The sequence below is a fragment of the Melanotaenia boesemani genome, chromosome 14, assembly GCF_017639745.1.
Source record: "Melanotaenia boesemani isolate fMelBoe1 chromosome 14, fMelBoe1.pri, whole genome shotgun sequence".
NCBI lineage: Eukaryota > Metazoa > Chordata > Actinopteri > Atheriniformes > Melanotaeniidae > Melanotaenia > Melanotaenia boesemani.
In genome coordinates, this window is record NC_055695.1 from 34689901 (window position 1) to 34704248 (window position 14348).

The 14348-nt window shown below is 42.9% G+C and overlaps 1 protein-coding gene across 1 annotated transcript in view; it reads right to left on the reverse strand.

The window, feature by feature from the left end:
- ephx4 (epoxide hydrolase 4) overlaps positions 1 to 14348 on the reverse strand; it is a 101686-nt gene that overhangs the window by 67223 nt on the left and 20115 nt on the right. Inside the window, exons 2-3 of the mRNA XM_042005731.1 lie at positions 13629 to 13714; positions 3304 to 3461 (exon numbers count right to left, since the gene is read on the reverse strand). Coding sequence (XP_041861665.1) covers positions 3304 to 3461; positions 13629 to 13714 — 244 coding nt within the window. The remainder of the gene's footprint in view (positions 1 to 3303; positions 3462 to 13628; positions 13715 to 14348) is intronic.

Genomic DNA, 14348 nt, shown 5'->3' on the forward strand with positions numbered 1-14348 from the left:
ATCTGTGTTTATGTATTTTTCAGACTTTGTGTACCTGGTCTTTTAATTATTGTTGTCTTAACTGTGTTTGTTGGTGATAGAAATGGTTTTACTGAGCTGGTAGCTGAGATTCTGGACTTTCTGTGGATACCACACGTTTATATTTACATCTACAGACCTGATGTTACACCCGGAAACGAGATGTTAACCCTTAACTCCCGGTAGCGGAGGCTGCAGGTGCAGAGGTGAAGCTAAACAGTCAAGCTAAGAATGAAAGTTTAGAGAATTTATATCCAGAAATGTGGATAATGAAGCAGTGAAGGTGCATGGATGGAAGTTATTGTGCATATTGTGAATATTTCTCTCTCCTCACCATCTAGAAGCTGTGAGATTCTCATCCTGCTTTCTGTCTGTTCACCTGATGCTGATATTCATCACATATTGTTCCTTCTGTGTTTAGAAGGAAGCAGCTTCACAGCTTTAAATTCATCCTGCTGACTTTTTACCTTTTAGTTAGTAAATCCTGAACATTTCATCCTTCTTTCTCATAAATATGTGATTTTATATATGAAGAAATATTTTAACTGTTGCTGTTTAAAGAGAAAACTGCTGCTAAACCTGTTTATGTGTTTAGTGCAGGGGTCTGCAGCCTTTCCAATCCAAAGAGACATTTTTCCCTCAGCCTGCTAAATAAAACTCCTTTAGAGACGCAGATGTTACCAGACTTTTGGAAAAAACACAACTTAGAATTTCTGATAAATATCCATTATGAAACTTGTTATTATTGAAGAACCACATTTTTATGTCACTTTATAGGTTAGGGTGGGACTTGATTATTAATCCAATTAATTACAAACTTTGTGATGAATTAATCTTAATTGTATTTTAATTGCCTAACAACATTTGCCCCAAAACCAAAATTTTTTCATTTAAATGTATTTTAGTGGATAACTCAATTAAATAATAGACCCAGACAGTAATACTGTAAACTGTGCTCTAGTAATGGCTGGAAAAATGCATTTAATTTAATTTCAAATCAAAACAGTAGAGAGAGAAATAGAAAATATTCCTGGCCCAAAATGAACAGAAATAAAGTTAAAGAGTCATTTTAAGTCCTTAAACCAGCAGCTCCAGCTGTTCCCTGATTAAGAGTCTACAACATATTACAGAACTTTAACTTTCTACATGTTTCCTCCACACGCTTCATTAACAGACATTAATTTGTGACGGTAAGCCAGGATCAACGGGATCAACCAGCAGCAGCTTCCAGTCTGGTCCTGGAGCAGAGGGGACGTCTCTGGATCTGGAAGCTGGGAATTATGCTGTGAAGGACCGAGGCTGCTGAATGTTTATGGACAGGGGCGGGCCTGAGGCAGCATCACTGCTCACTGAAAAAAAGTAGTTTTCCTTTCACGTCAGTCTCCAAAAGTCACCAATAACATCAGAAAAAGTCTCTAGATGTGTTGCTTGTCACTTCTTTAAAAAGAGAATCTAAAGGTCTGAAAACTCGCTAGACATAGCACCCGAGCTCTGCATGTGCGTCGCTGTCATCGTACCTGTGTTGACAAATTGACAAATGTTCCACATTGTTTGGATTTCAAATTGCGATTAAAAGCATTAATTGTTTTGTAATTAATTCATCGTAATTCCTTGCAAAATTCACACCCCAAAATACACACATATACACATATATACAGACGTGGACAACATTGTTGGTTCCCTTTCGGTTAATGAAAGAAAAACTCACAATGGTCACAGAAATAACTTAAATCTGACAAAAGTAATAAATAAAAATTCTATGAAATTTAACCAGTGAAAGTCAGACGCTGCTTTTCAACCATGTTTCAACATAATTATTTAAAAAATAAACTCATGAAACAGGCCTGGACAAAAATGACGGTCCCCCTAGAAAAGACTGAAAATAATGTGACCAAAGGGACGTGTTAATCCAAGGTGTGTCCACTAATTAGCATCACAGGTGTCTACAAGCTTGTAACCAGTCAGTGGGTCTATATATAGGCTACAGGTGGTCACTGTGCTGTTTGGTGACATGGTGTGTACCACACTCAACATGGACCAGAGGAAGCAAAGGAAAGAGTTGTCTCAGGAGATTAGAAAGAAAATTATAGATAAGCATGTTAAAGGTAAAGGCTATAAGAACATCTCCAAGCAGCTTGATGTTCCTGTGGCTACAGCTGTACATATTATTCAGAAATGTAAGATCCATGGGACTGTAGCCAACCTCCCTGGACGTGGCCGCCGGAGGAAAACTGATGACAAACCAAAGAGACGGATAATACGAACGGTAACAAAAGAGCCCAGAACAACTTCTAAAGAGATTAAAGGTGAACTTCAAGCTGAAGGAACATCAGTGTCAGATCACAGCATCCGTCCTTGTTTGAGCCAGAGTGGACTTAATGGGAGACGAACAAGGAGGAACCATTGTTAAAAACAAACCATAAAAAAGACAAACTACATGCTGACAAGCCACAAAGCTTCTGGGAGAATGTCCTATGGACAGATGAGACAAAGATGGAACTTTTTACCAAGATACATCATCTCTATGTTTCCAGCTGGAAAAATGAAGCATATGAAGAAAAGAACACCGTCCCTACTGTGGAACATGGAGGAGGCTCTGTTATGTTCTGGGCTGCTTTGCTGCATCTGGTACAGGGTGTCTGGAATCTGTGCAGGTACAATGAAATCTCAAGACTATCAAGGGATTCTAGAGAGAAGTCTCATTGACAGTTACAGGAATCGTATGATTGCAGTGGTTGCCTCAAAAGGTTGTTCAACAAAATATTAAGTTAGGGGTACCATCATTTTTGTCCAGGCCTGTTTCATGAGTTTATTTTTTTAAATAATTATGTTGAAGAATGGTTGAAAAGCAATGTCTGACTTTCATTGGTTAAATTTCATATATATAAGCATTTTCCCTAGGTTCTGGAGACACAGCCCGGTACTTGTTGCAATATTGTGACTTTTGGGATCAGAGGGTGAAAAAAATTGAACTATGAACTTGTTCATATATATATATATATATATATATATACACACAATATAGATATCTGGTGGTGGTATGCACAGTCAGCCCCAGACCTCCTCCGGTTAGCATGCAACCTTCAGGATGTTGGGTGTCTATTTGTTCCATGCTCACAATGAATGAGTCACAGGAAGTTTGTCATCCTGCGCTGCAGGCCTGAGGGCTGTCCACAACCTGAGACTGGTAAACAAGTTTATTTTTGACCTGAGACTCTTTCACAACACTGTCCAATATGTGGAGTCATTCAGAGGTTGGAGACGTACTTCTTCTCATTCCCTTACCAAGGTATTCCACAATATCTTTCACGTCGATGACCAGGTGATCAAAGCGGTAACTTCCGATGGAGAGCAGTAAATCAGATTCGCCATAGCCACGCATGTCGATGGCCACCACACGGAACTCACTCTTAAACTCGCGTAGCTGGTAGCGCCACGAGAACCTGAGGCACACACACAAATTCAACTCTTACATGTAAATTCAATATCACACAAAACAATTTAAAACCTGTCACAATAATAAAGTGATAATTATCAAACAAAAAATAAATACAACAAAAATAGGTCAATACTTTATATTGTGTGATTATTTTAATATTGTAAGTTACACTAGTTAAACCTGGAAAAGTGGAAAGGATATGTCAAGTTCAGTTTTTCTAAAATCTTAGTGTCGTTATTATGTCTATAAACAGCTGTAGTGACCTATCACAAGTCTGTTAATTAACAAGATTTTAGTCATTCATGTCTTAATGCACATCCTTACTTATAGTTTCATTACAAAAGCTTTGTGACAGTAAAAATTCAGTGTCAACAAGAAAAAAAATAAACAAATTAAGGACATTTTATAAAGAAAATCCTAGACTTATTTCAGCAATTTTCTACATTTTTAGGACATACAGATAGCTTGTCACAAACAAACCAAGAGACAAAAAACATCATTTTATTCCACAAAAGGCATCTATTATGTGTTTTTCCCTTTCTTTTAAATGTAATATTTATAATTTAGATTGGCCTTCCCATAGACAGACTATGAACATACATTAAAAATAATTCCCCTATAATACACATCACAGCAGTGGTTATCTGTACATGCACAGAAATGTTTCACCTTGGTTTATTTACCTGCATACAGGATGTTAATTTCGTACTGCAGTTTACTTGTTACACAGCAGAGTTTGATGAAAGACTTGCACCTATATTGCCTCCTCCTACACCAGGGATTCTTAAACTTTTGGAGCCAGTGACCCTTGTTGAGGAGAAAATTTGCCAAGAGACCCCGTCCTAATCCTGATGCCAATCAAAACAAAGTTACTGCCATTTGAGCTATAGCTGTTTTTCTATTACTTTAATATTACATTTTAAACTTTTCAACTTTTTTTCAAACCTAAATAAACTTAAAAATAGTGAAAAATAATAAATAAATTCTGAGTATCTCCAAACAGGGTAATTTATATTTTAATAAAAATTTTACCTCACCACAGTTTTCATTTTTATGTAACAGATTGTAAAGGTGTCAGAAAGTGGACTGTATCAGTGCACTGCTCATTTGACAAAGTCCAAATAAACCTGGTTAAAAAAAAGACAAAACATTGTAAAGCTTATTAAAGATTTGAGTTTTAGATCATGGCATTACTGCCCTTTTTGCAAATTAGTGGCAAAACCTGAACAAAATCATGAGAAGGCAAGGCAAGTTTATTTGTACATCTAATTTCACTTTTACTTAGGAAAACTGTAAAACTAAGCAGATGCAGAAAATAAATCAGTATCTCGCTAGAAAGTCATTAATCGTTTCAGGGAGATCATGTAATTACACATGAAAATATGTAAAACCCAATAAGTTAGCTTCAGGCTAATGTCTATGGAAAATACCCTTGGCAAGCTAGTAGTTAGCTTGTGGGAATGGGTCCCCGCGCCGGCTGACGGTAAAGGAGTGGACCCAGTCAGCGTGCGCAGCCGCACACAAATGACCAGGAGACGCAGCAACGGTGGGTCCAGAGAAAACAGAAAGAATTTTAATCTGGAAACACAATATGACTTTTCCATCAAGGAGATAAAAGATGACAATGTTATAAGAAATTATGAAATCATATCCATTATCTGCAGCTTATCCAGAGTCAGGTTGTGGGGGCAGCTGCCTAAGCAGGAAAACCCAGACTTCGTTCTCCCTGGCCACATTCACTAGCTCATCCGGGGGAAACCCGAGGTGTTCCCAGGCCAGCCGAGAGATGTAGTCTGTCCAGCGTGTCCTGGATCTTCCCCGGGGTCTCTTTCCGGTGGGATGTGCCCGGAACACCTCACCAGGGAGGCGTCCAGGAGGCATCCTGATCAGATGCCCAAGCCACCTCATCTGACTCCTCTCGATGTGGAGGAGCAGCGACTCTACTCTGAGACCCTCCTGGATCACTGAGCTTCTCTAAGGTGAGGCCACCCCGCGGAGAAAACTCATTTCGGCCGCTTGTACTCTCGATCTTGGTCTTTCGTCTCACTACCCACAGCTCGTGACCATAGGTGAGGGTAGGAACGTAGATCGACCGGTAAATCGAGAGCTTTGCCTTTTGGCTCAGCTCCTTCTTCACCACGACAGACCGATGCAGAGTCCGCATCACTACAGATGGTCTCGGATTTGGAGGTGCTGATTCTCATCCCAGCCGCTTCACACTCAGCTGCTAATCGCTCCAGTGAGAGCTGAAGATCACAGCCCGATGAAGCCAACAGAACCACATCATCCACAAAGAGCAGAGACCCAATCCTGAGGCCACCGAACCGGATCCCCTCAACACCTCGGCTGCGCCTAGAAATTCTGTACATAAAAGTTACGAACAGAATCAGTGACAAAGGGCAGCCTTGGCGTAGTCCAACCTGTACTGGAAAAGATTCTGATTTACTGCCAGCAATGCGGACCAAGCTCTGACACCAGTCGTACAAGGAAAGGACAGCTCGTACAAGGGGGTCCGGCACTCCATACTCCTGGAGTACCCCCCACAGGAGTCCCCGGGGGACACATATGAAAGCCTTCCCCAAGTCCACAAAAGACATGTAGAGTGGTTGAGCGAACTCCCTTGCCCCCTACAAGACCACGAAGAGAGTGTAGAGCTGGTCCACTGTTCCACGACCGGGACGAAAACCCGACGGGCCCTCCTCTCCAGCACCCCTGAATAGACCTTACCAGGGAGGCTGAGGAGTGTGATCCCCCTGTAGCACACCCTCCAATCCCCCTTTTTGAAGAGGGAAACTGAAGGGTGGACTCCGGCTATAGATGTCCACCAACGAGTTCGGGGGTTACTGCCACGACAGGCACCGACGACCTTGATGCCACAGCTGCGGCTGGCCACCCTAACAATAGAGGCACGGAACACAGCCCACTTGGACTCAATGTCCCCCGTCTCACCCGGGAGATGACTGAAGCCCTGCCGGAGATAGAAGTTGAAACTCTGTCTGACAGGGGACTCTGCCAGACATTCCCAACAGACCCTCACAACACGCTTGGGTCTGCTAGGCCTGACCGGCATCCTCCCCCACCATCTGAACCAACTCACCACCAGGTGGTGATCAGTTGACAGCTCCGCCCCTCTCTTCACCCGAGTGTCCAAGAAATGCGGCTGCAAGTCCGACGACACGACTACAAAGTCAATCATTGAACTGCGGCCTAGAGTGTCCTGGTGCCAAGTGCACATGTGGACACTCTTTTGTCTGAACAAGGTGTTCGTTATGGACAATCCATGATAAGCACAGAAGTCTAACAACAAAACACCACTCGGATTCAGATCGGGGGGCCCTTTCCTCCCAATCACGCCCCTCCAGGTCTCCACGTGAGCACTGAAGTCCCCCAGCAGACCTAGGGAGTCCCCGGAAGGAGTGCCCTCCAACACCCCCTTCAGAGAGGTGACATTCCATGTCCCTAGAGCTAGCTTCTGCAGCCGAGGATCAGATTGCCAGAGTCACTGCCTCTGGCAGCGCCCAGCTCACACTACACCCGACCCCTATGGCCCCTCCTGCAGGTGATGAGCCCACGGGAGGGGGGTCCATGTCAAGCTTTTGGGATCAGCCCAACCGAGCCACATGGGCAAAGGCCTGGCCACCAAACACTCGCCTGCATGTCCCACCTCTAGGCCTGGCTCCAGAGGGGGGCCCTGGTGACCCACATTCGGGCAAGGAGAACCTGGGTCCATGATTTGTTGTCATCATAGGGGTGTTTTAAGCTGCGCTTCATCTGGAGATCGTAGAATTGTCACCTAAATTTTTTTAAAAAAGGGACTTTATCATGTTATATAACATGACAGTTTTATTGTAAGAACATTAAACTTATCACATTATAACATTATATGTTTTGGGGTGAAAACATGGACTATAAACTTTGTATGGGGAAAATGTGCATGCTATGGTTAGAGAAAAGTCAAATTTACCAAATGGGATTAACTTGTACTTCACTGGAGAGATGTGGTGAAGCTTGAAGGACACTGTCATATAGTTGATGCTGCACCCTTGCACACATCTTTGTGTCTGCAACTTTATTCTCCTAGTCCCAGTGGTGCATGTGGTCTTTACAATTTTCATTCTTATTTTCAGAAGACAGCTATAGGCATAACCACTGGTACATGGTATTAACCAAAAGCAGCACACACACTCTATGGCAACTTAGATATATGAATGCAATGTATAATATAATGTTGCTGATAACTGTCCCACATTCCTGTGATTAAAAGAAATGGAATGTTTCTACTTAACAAGAATAATTTCCATAAAATGCATCTTGCTCCAATACGTCTAGATTGCAACATCTGCATACAGTACTTTGTGTTTCATGTTCTTACAATAAAATTTTCATGTTATAAGGTCCCAATTATTTTAATTTTTAATTTGGGTACCAGCTCTATGCTTCCGTAAGAAATGTTCATTATGATAAGAAACAAGTGGAAGACATTTTTTTCATTATGGCTGGAAGCAGGTAGAATCGCTGCTCTCCCATCGCGGCCAAGTGAGGACGCAGCTGTACATGAGTGCATCCAGTCAACCCGCCGCCCGGGAGTGGAGGGAGGGGGGAGGGATCGACCAAGGCAGTGAATCATCGGGGGAGGTGTGTCTGCATGTGCATGTGTGTGTGCAGTATGTGAGCCTGCAAACTTTCTCCTAGTTCCTTTCTCCAGTCTCTGCCACCTGATGATAGTGGGGCGTCCTTGGGAGCTGATCCAGGAAAAAGTCCCCCACCCAAGAGGAGAGTGGGGGGCAGGGGGGGGACTGAGCATCCATCAACATAACCTTCCAGGAGAACTTTGTAACCAGCCATCCAAGGCCAGTACAGGGAGCCGAATCAGATAACAGCATTTGTTTTAGTTTCAGGCCAGAGCTGTTTCATCTGCCTTGAGTCTCTCAGTGGTCCCACTGGCGACTCTAATCATCCAAATTTATGGGTCAATTTCCATCTAGCTGAGCCGACAACTTCTCCAAGTTGGTGTCCACCCCGCGTACAAGCTCCAGAATCGTAACCAGCTTGCCATTCTGAGCTAGAATAGCCTCCAGTTTACGATTAAGCTCCTGCAACTCCAAAGTCTGATTGTTCATAGCTCAACACATACTGGCACAGAAATCCGGCAGCTTGCCAGTGACCGCCAACAGCGTTCGAATTTTGCGATATGCCAGGAAACTGCCCGCTCCAAACAGCAGAAACACAGTTATCATGAATCCAAATGTATAGGTGTCTTCAGCGTCCTCGACAGACAAGATCGACAGGCACATGACTTTCCACACTCCCCAGGAATCCATCACATATCCAGCCGAAAACGTTCCGCCAGGACAAGCAGGCTCCCCTACGCCTGTTTTCCGGTTCGAATAAATTTGGTCGATTGCATTTAGGGACCAGCTGATCAAATCCATGGTTCTAGATTTTGGTTTCAGAAAGAAATGCAGAGAGAGACTCAGAGATGACAGGACAAGTAGCAGGGCAGAGTGGGGAGGAAGGAGAGAGAAGAAAAGCGTCTGCCTTCGTCGAGAGCCAGACGAAAAAGGTCAGATCCAGAACCGGAGTTATCCACAGCTCGGAACCAGAACAAGAGTTATCCCAAGCACGAAACCAAAACCAGAGTTATGCCAAGTAGGAAACCAAAGCCAGTGTTATCCACACCTCACAACCAGAACCAGAGTGATATCAAGCCCAAAACCTAAACCAGAGTTATTCAAAGCTGAGAACCAGAAACAGTTATCCAAAGCTCAGAACCAGAACCAGAGTTATCTCCAGGTCAGAACCAGAGTTTAACCACAGCTCGGAACGAGAACCAGTTATTATCAGCTCAGAAGCAGTTATCTCCCCCTCAGATCCAGGACAAGAGTTATCCACAGCTCGGAACCAGAACAAGAGTTATCCCCAGCTATGAATCACAAACACAGTTATATCCAGCTCAGATCCAGCACCAGAGTTATATCAAGCCCAAAACCAAAACCAGAGTTATCCCCAGTTCAGAGCCAGAAACACAGTTATCCCCAGCTCGCAATCAGAACCAAAGTTATCCCCAGCTTAGAACCAGAAACACAGTTATTCCCAGCTCGCAATCAGAACCAGAGTTATCCACAGCTCAGAACCAGAACAAGAGTTATCCCAAGCACAAAACCAAAACCAGAGTTATGCCAAGTAGGAAACCAAAACCAGTGTTATCCACAGCTCAGAACCAGAACCAGAGTTATATCAAGCCCAAAACCAAAACAAGAGTTATCCCCAGCTCAGAACCAGAAACACATCTATTCTGAGCTCACAACCAGAACCAGAGTTATCCCCAGCTCGGAACCAGAAACAGAGTTATATCAAGCCCAAGCCCAAAACCAGAGTTATCTCGGGCTCAGAACCAGACACACAGTTATCCCCAGGTCGGAACCAGAACCAGAGTTATCCCCAGCTCGGAACCAGAAACAGAGCTATATCAAGCCCAAGCCCAAAACCAGAGTTATCTCGGGCTCAGAACCAGACACACAGTTATCCCCAGGTCGGAACCAGAACCAGAGTTATCCCAAGCACGTAAGCAGAACCAGAATTATCCCCAGCCTGGAATCCGAACCAAAGTTATTTCTCAGCACAGAACCTGAATTATCATCTGCATGTAAAAAAACAAAAAACAAAACTGAGTTATCCCCAGTTCAGAATCAGAACTAGAGTTTCCCCATCTCAGAACTAGATCCAGAGTTATCCACAGCTCAGAACCAGCATTCTTTATCTGTTTGTTTAGTCTCTGACAAAGAGCAAACTAGACACAGGTGAGACTCATCTTCTTGTACTTTTACGGGTATGTGGACGTACTGGTATTCCTCCACTAACTCTGCCTCTTTTCCCAGGGTGTAAACATTGGTTACTCCTGTTCCCATGAAGTCAACAATCATTTCTTTTGTTTTGCTTGTGTTCATGCTCCATCTCACAAACTGACTGAGCAGTTCTCTGTACTCAGGCCCATCACTGATACTCCCCACAGTCATCATGATTCACGGTTTATGTTACTTGGTTTACTGTTATGTTTCATGTTTTTGGTTGTTGTTATGTTCATGATTTATGTTCTTTATTTCTTGTATTTAGGGTTATGTTAGTCCTGTATTGCTTTGTTTCATGCTTTTTAGTTCACCTGGTCTGATTTAGTCATTCACTTCACCTGTGTCTAGTTTGTCCTTCAGTGTATTTAAGTCCACTGGATTCTGTTCTTCCTTGCCAGTCCACTGCTTCTGTTTCTTGCTTCTGTTGTTGTTGTTTGCTGTTAGATGTTGTTCGTTAGTGTAAGTGCTGTAGCTCTTGCCAAGGTTTGTTAATGTTAATTTAGTCCCATGCCATAGTTTTTGCCAGCAGAGTCTTTTGTGAGTTTAGTTTTGCCTCATTAAAACCTTTTCCCTGCACCTGTCCACCTCCTGCCTCTTAAAGCCTGAACTTGGGTCCTCACATCCACAGCATCCTCACAACAGCTGCAAAGTAATCAGAGTATTTCTGCAGACTGCAGTTGTATTAGAAGTCTGATTTGTACAGTGAGAAGAGAAATGGTGAGAATACAGTCCCTTGTGGTGCTCCTGACCACCATTTCCACCACCTCCAGAAAATCACAGTGCTGCCTGATTAGTCTAGGTGAGAGTGGGCTCTCTGAAGCAGGTAGATGATGGTGTCTGAAGAGTTATTTTGTGTTTATCATGGTTTTTAATATATCTTTAAGTAAAGTGTGCTAATCGTCAATACGAACAGCAGATTCTCGGTACAAGTGGGGCAAACACAGAATGTGACATGTAAAAGAAAGAATGCTTAACTTTGCTAAAAAGTTCAGTTTCTCCAGTAACTTCTTGACCCGACTGCTGGAGACAGCCTACAGGTGAAGGCAGAGGACATCTCAGGAGACAGACTGTCCGTTTCAGACACTGATTGGCAGCAGTAATGCATAGCTATAAACTCTAAAGCTATGGCTCGCGCGGTGCCGAGCTTAGCCATTTGAGGGACCCTGTATCTACCAATCTAATGTACCTTATATGTACATTATATGGATATTGCAAACTCTCATATTGTCTTAAAGCATGGATGTGTGCAAATTAGGGCTGTCAAATGATTAAAAATTTTAATATGATTAATCATGATTAATCACCATTCTATGCCTGAAATATGCCTGTTTTTACTGTATTTTATCAACAGAACGAGCCGATGCTACAAATATTTAATGTTAACTGACCTTTATTTGGGTAAATGTCAGATGTTGAATTGTCATTAAATGCAGCATGTAATGTACTTCTCTATGTTGTTCTGCATCATCACTACATGTTCTAGATCAGTGATTTCCAACCCTGGTCCTCAAGGCACACTATCCTGCAGGTCTTAGATGTCTCCCACCTGCAACACACCTGATTAAAATTAAATGTTACTCTGACAAGCTCTGCTCAAGTTTGCTAATGAGCCATGAATTTGAATCAGGTGTGTTGTAGCAGGAATACATCAAAGACCTGCAGAATAGTGTGCCTTGAGGACAAGGTTTGGGAATCACTGTTCTAGATCATAATTCAGAATTCTTATACCATCATCTCACCAACCGTCTCCACGGTGATAATTTCTGTCCTAAAAGCAGCAGATGTGACAACTGAAGTTAAACAGCCGACATTGATGAAGAAACTCTGATAAAACTGATGATCTGGATAAAAACAGCTTTTTCTTTTTATCATTGAAGTGTGAGTGTTTGTGTAGCAGTGATAAAAGTCCTACAGCAGCTTCACCCAAAGTAAACACCTGCTGGTAAAATACATCATTATCTGCTTGTTTTACTAGTTTTTCTTCACATTTTTACATTGGATAATTACTTTTTTTTTTAGATAATCACAGTTTTTGTTCTTGTACCTGTAATGTTGTTTTTGCACTGGTTTTTTGCACTGAAATTTCCCACTGTGGGACTATTGAAGGATTATCTTATCTTAAATTTAGCTGTAATAATCAGTTCAGTGTTCCACAAAATCCAGACCTAAAAAAGGTCTCATCTGTGCCCCCCTTTTCCTGGTCAGTGCTCCTGCCTGGCCCCCTATCAGAACTTTTCTAGACCCGCCCCTGCATAGCTGAAGTATAAACCCTGTCTACCACCAGCAGTTACCGTGTTAGAGAAGGTCCTGCCAACAACAACACTTTGGGGTAAATATGTGACGGTGTGAACATGAACCGCTAGATTCCTCCTTCGCAGCTGATCCATAAACACACACAGCAAGAGAGAAAAGCTGATCAGCTGATCACCGACAGCCGCCATGATTCATGGAGCAACATGAGAGGAGAGGGAGGAAGCAGCTGCTGCACAAACAGAGAGACCAGATGTTAAGCCTAGAACATGGTTTATAGAGCAGCAATGTGTGACTGAGATTCTGTGAAAACCATGAATATTTTGATTAAGGCTAAACCTGGCTTAATCAATTACTGCCTCTGTTTGTCTGTATGTCTCACCTCTGGATAATAAAATATGCTTTTTTCTAATCCACCCACTGTGGACTATGTTGACTTCCCTCACTCAAGATCTTCTCTACTGTAGATGGCTCTCATCAGCTTGAACCCCACCCTTCTCCTCCCCCTCCTGAGTGATGGAGGAAAGAAGATGCAGAGCCCTGCTTGTGGTTCTGATGAGTCAGGACAAGACTGCTGCACTAAAGCCTCAGATCTTATATAGATGAAGACTCAAGTAAATTAAGACCCTTGAACACCATCATTCTCCCTCTGATGAATGTGAACTGCCTTCTTTCTAAAGCTGTGAGGTATTTTGACCATCTCACTCGCAGTACAGTTTGTCATTCTGAGCACAGCAAGTGAAGCAGAAACTGTTCCCATCTACAGTTAATTAGTCCTGGTCCTGTCCTCAGCTCAGAGGCTGGAGATAGGCACAGACTTATAGCTCTTGACAACTTTGGTCACATTCCAGTGATAATGCACTTTTTCATTTCATATCAGGTGGAGACCCAGAATGCTGGGGGCCTTGTTACCTGCAGTGTTAACTCTTTTGTGTGTTTGCAGTTCCCAAGCCAGACTAAAGGGTTTAACAGTGCTGCATCAGCAGTTGTAGCAAAGGAATACGCTCAGTGAAGTTTTAGAAATGTGAAAACATGCACACAGAAGCTCATCTTCTATTTTTATTTTCACCTACCAGAACTCAGGGAACCCATGCAAAAAAAGCATGAGTGGCTTTCCTCTCTCTCCAGCAGCAACATAGTGAAACCTCAGGCCAGACTCCTAGGCAAAGAAAAGACACACAAACATATTAACACATAAAGGCTAAACTGTCTTACAGCAACGACAGAACAAATCTGCACACTTACTGAGTGCAGCTGGGCAGAAAATACAGTATGAAGAGTAACCAACAGCATAACTATGGGAAGCTTGTTTAGAATCAGAATACAGTAATATTAGAATACAGAGTCACCAGAATGACCAGGAGCCTCATTTATCAAACTGTACGAAGCAAAGCAAACTACAGGCGGCGTCTGCGGCACAAAAAGCAAATGCTGCACACTTCTACGTTCAGATTTATAGAAGCGTGCGCACACACGTCCCATGGCTGTTTCTGTTTATAAACCAGAATCAACTCTAAAGCGGGCGCACGTGAGGGAACGCTTTGCCCCGCCCACATGGTGGCTATAAATGTTCAGGTGGATGCCTGTAATACATATTCATCACATCATTTCCATGGTGGCTCAGGAGGGAAAAAGAGGGAAGAAGCAGAATTTTTCAGGGTGTGAGACAGAGATCCTGACCGACCACGTTGACAAACGTAAAAATGTTTAACTGGTGGACAAGGCGTGGACGTTGCTGGTGTCAAAAAGACAGAATAGTGGCAGCAGGTGGAGACGCTGTCATCACAGAGTCA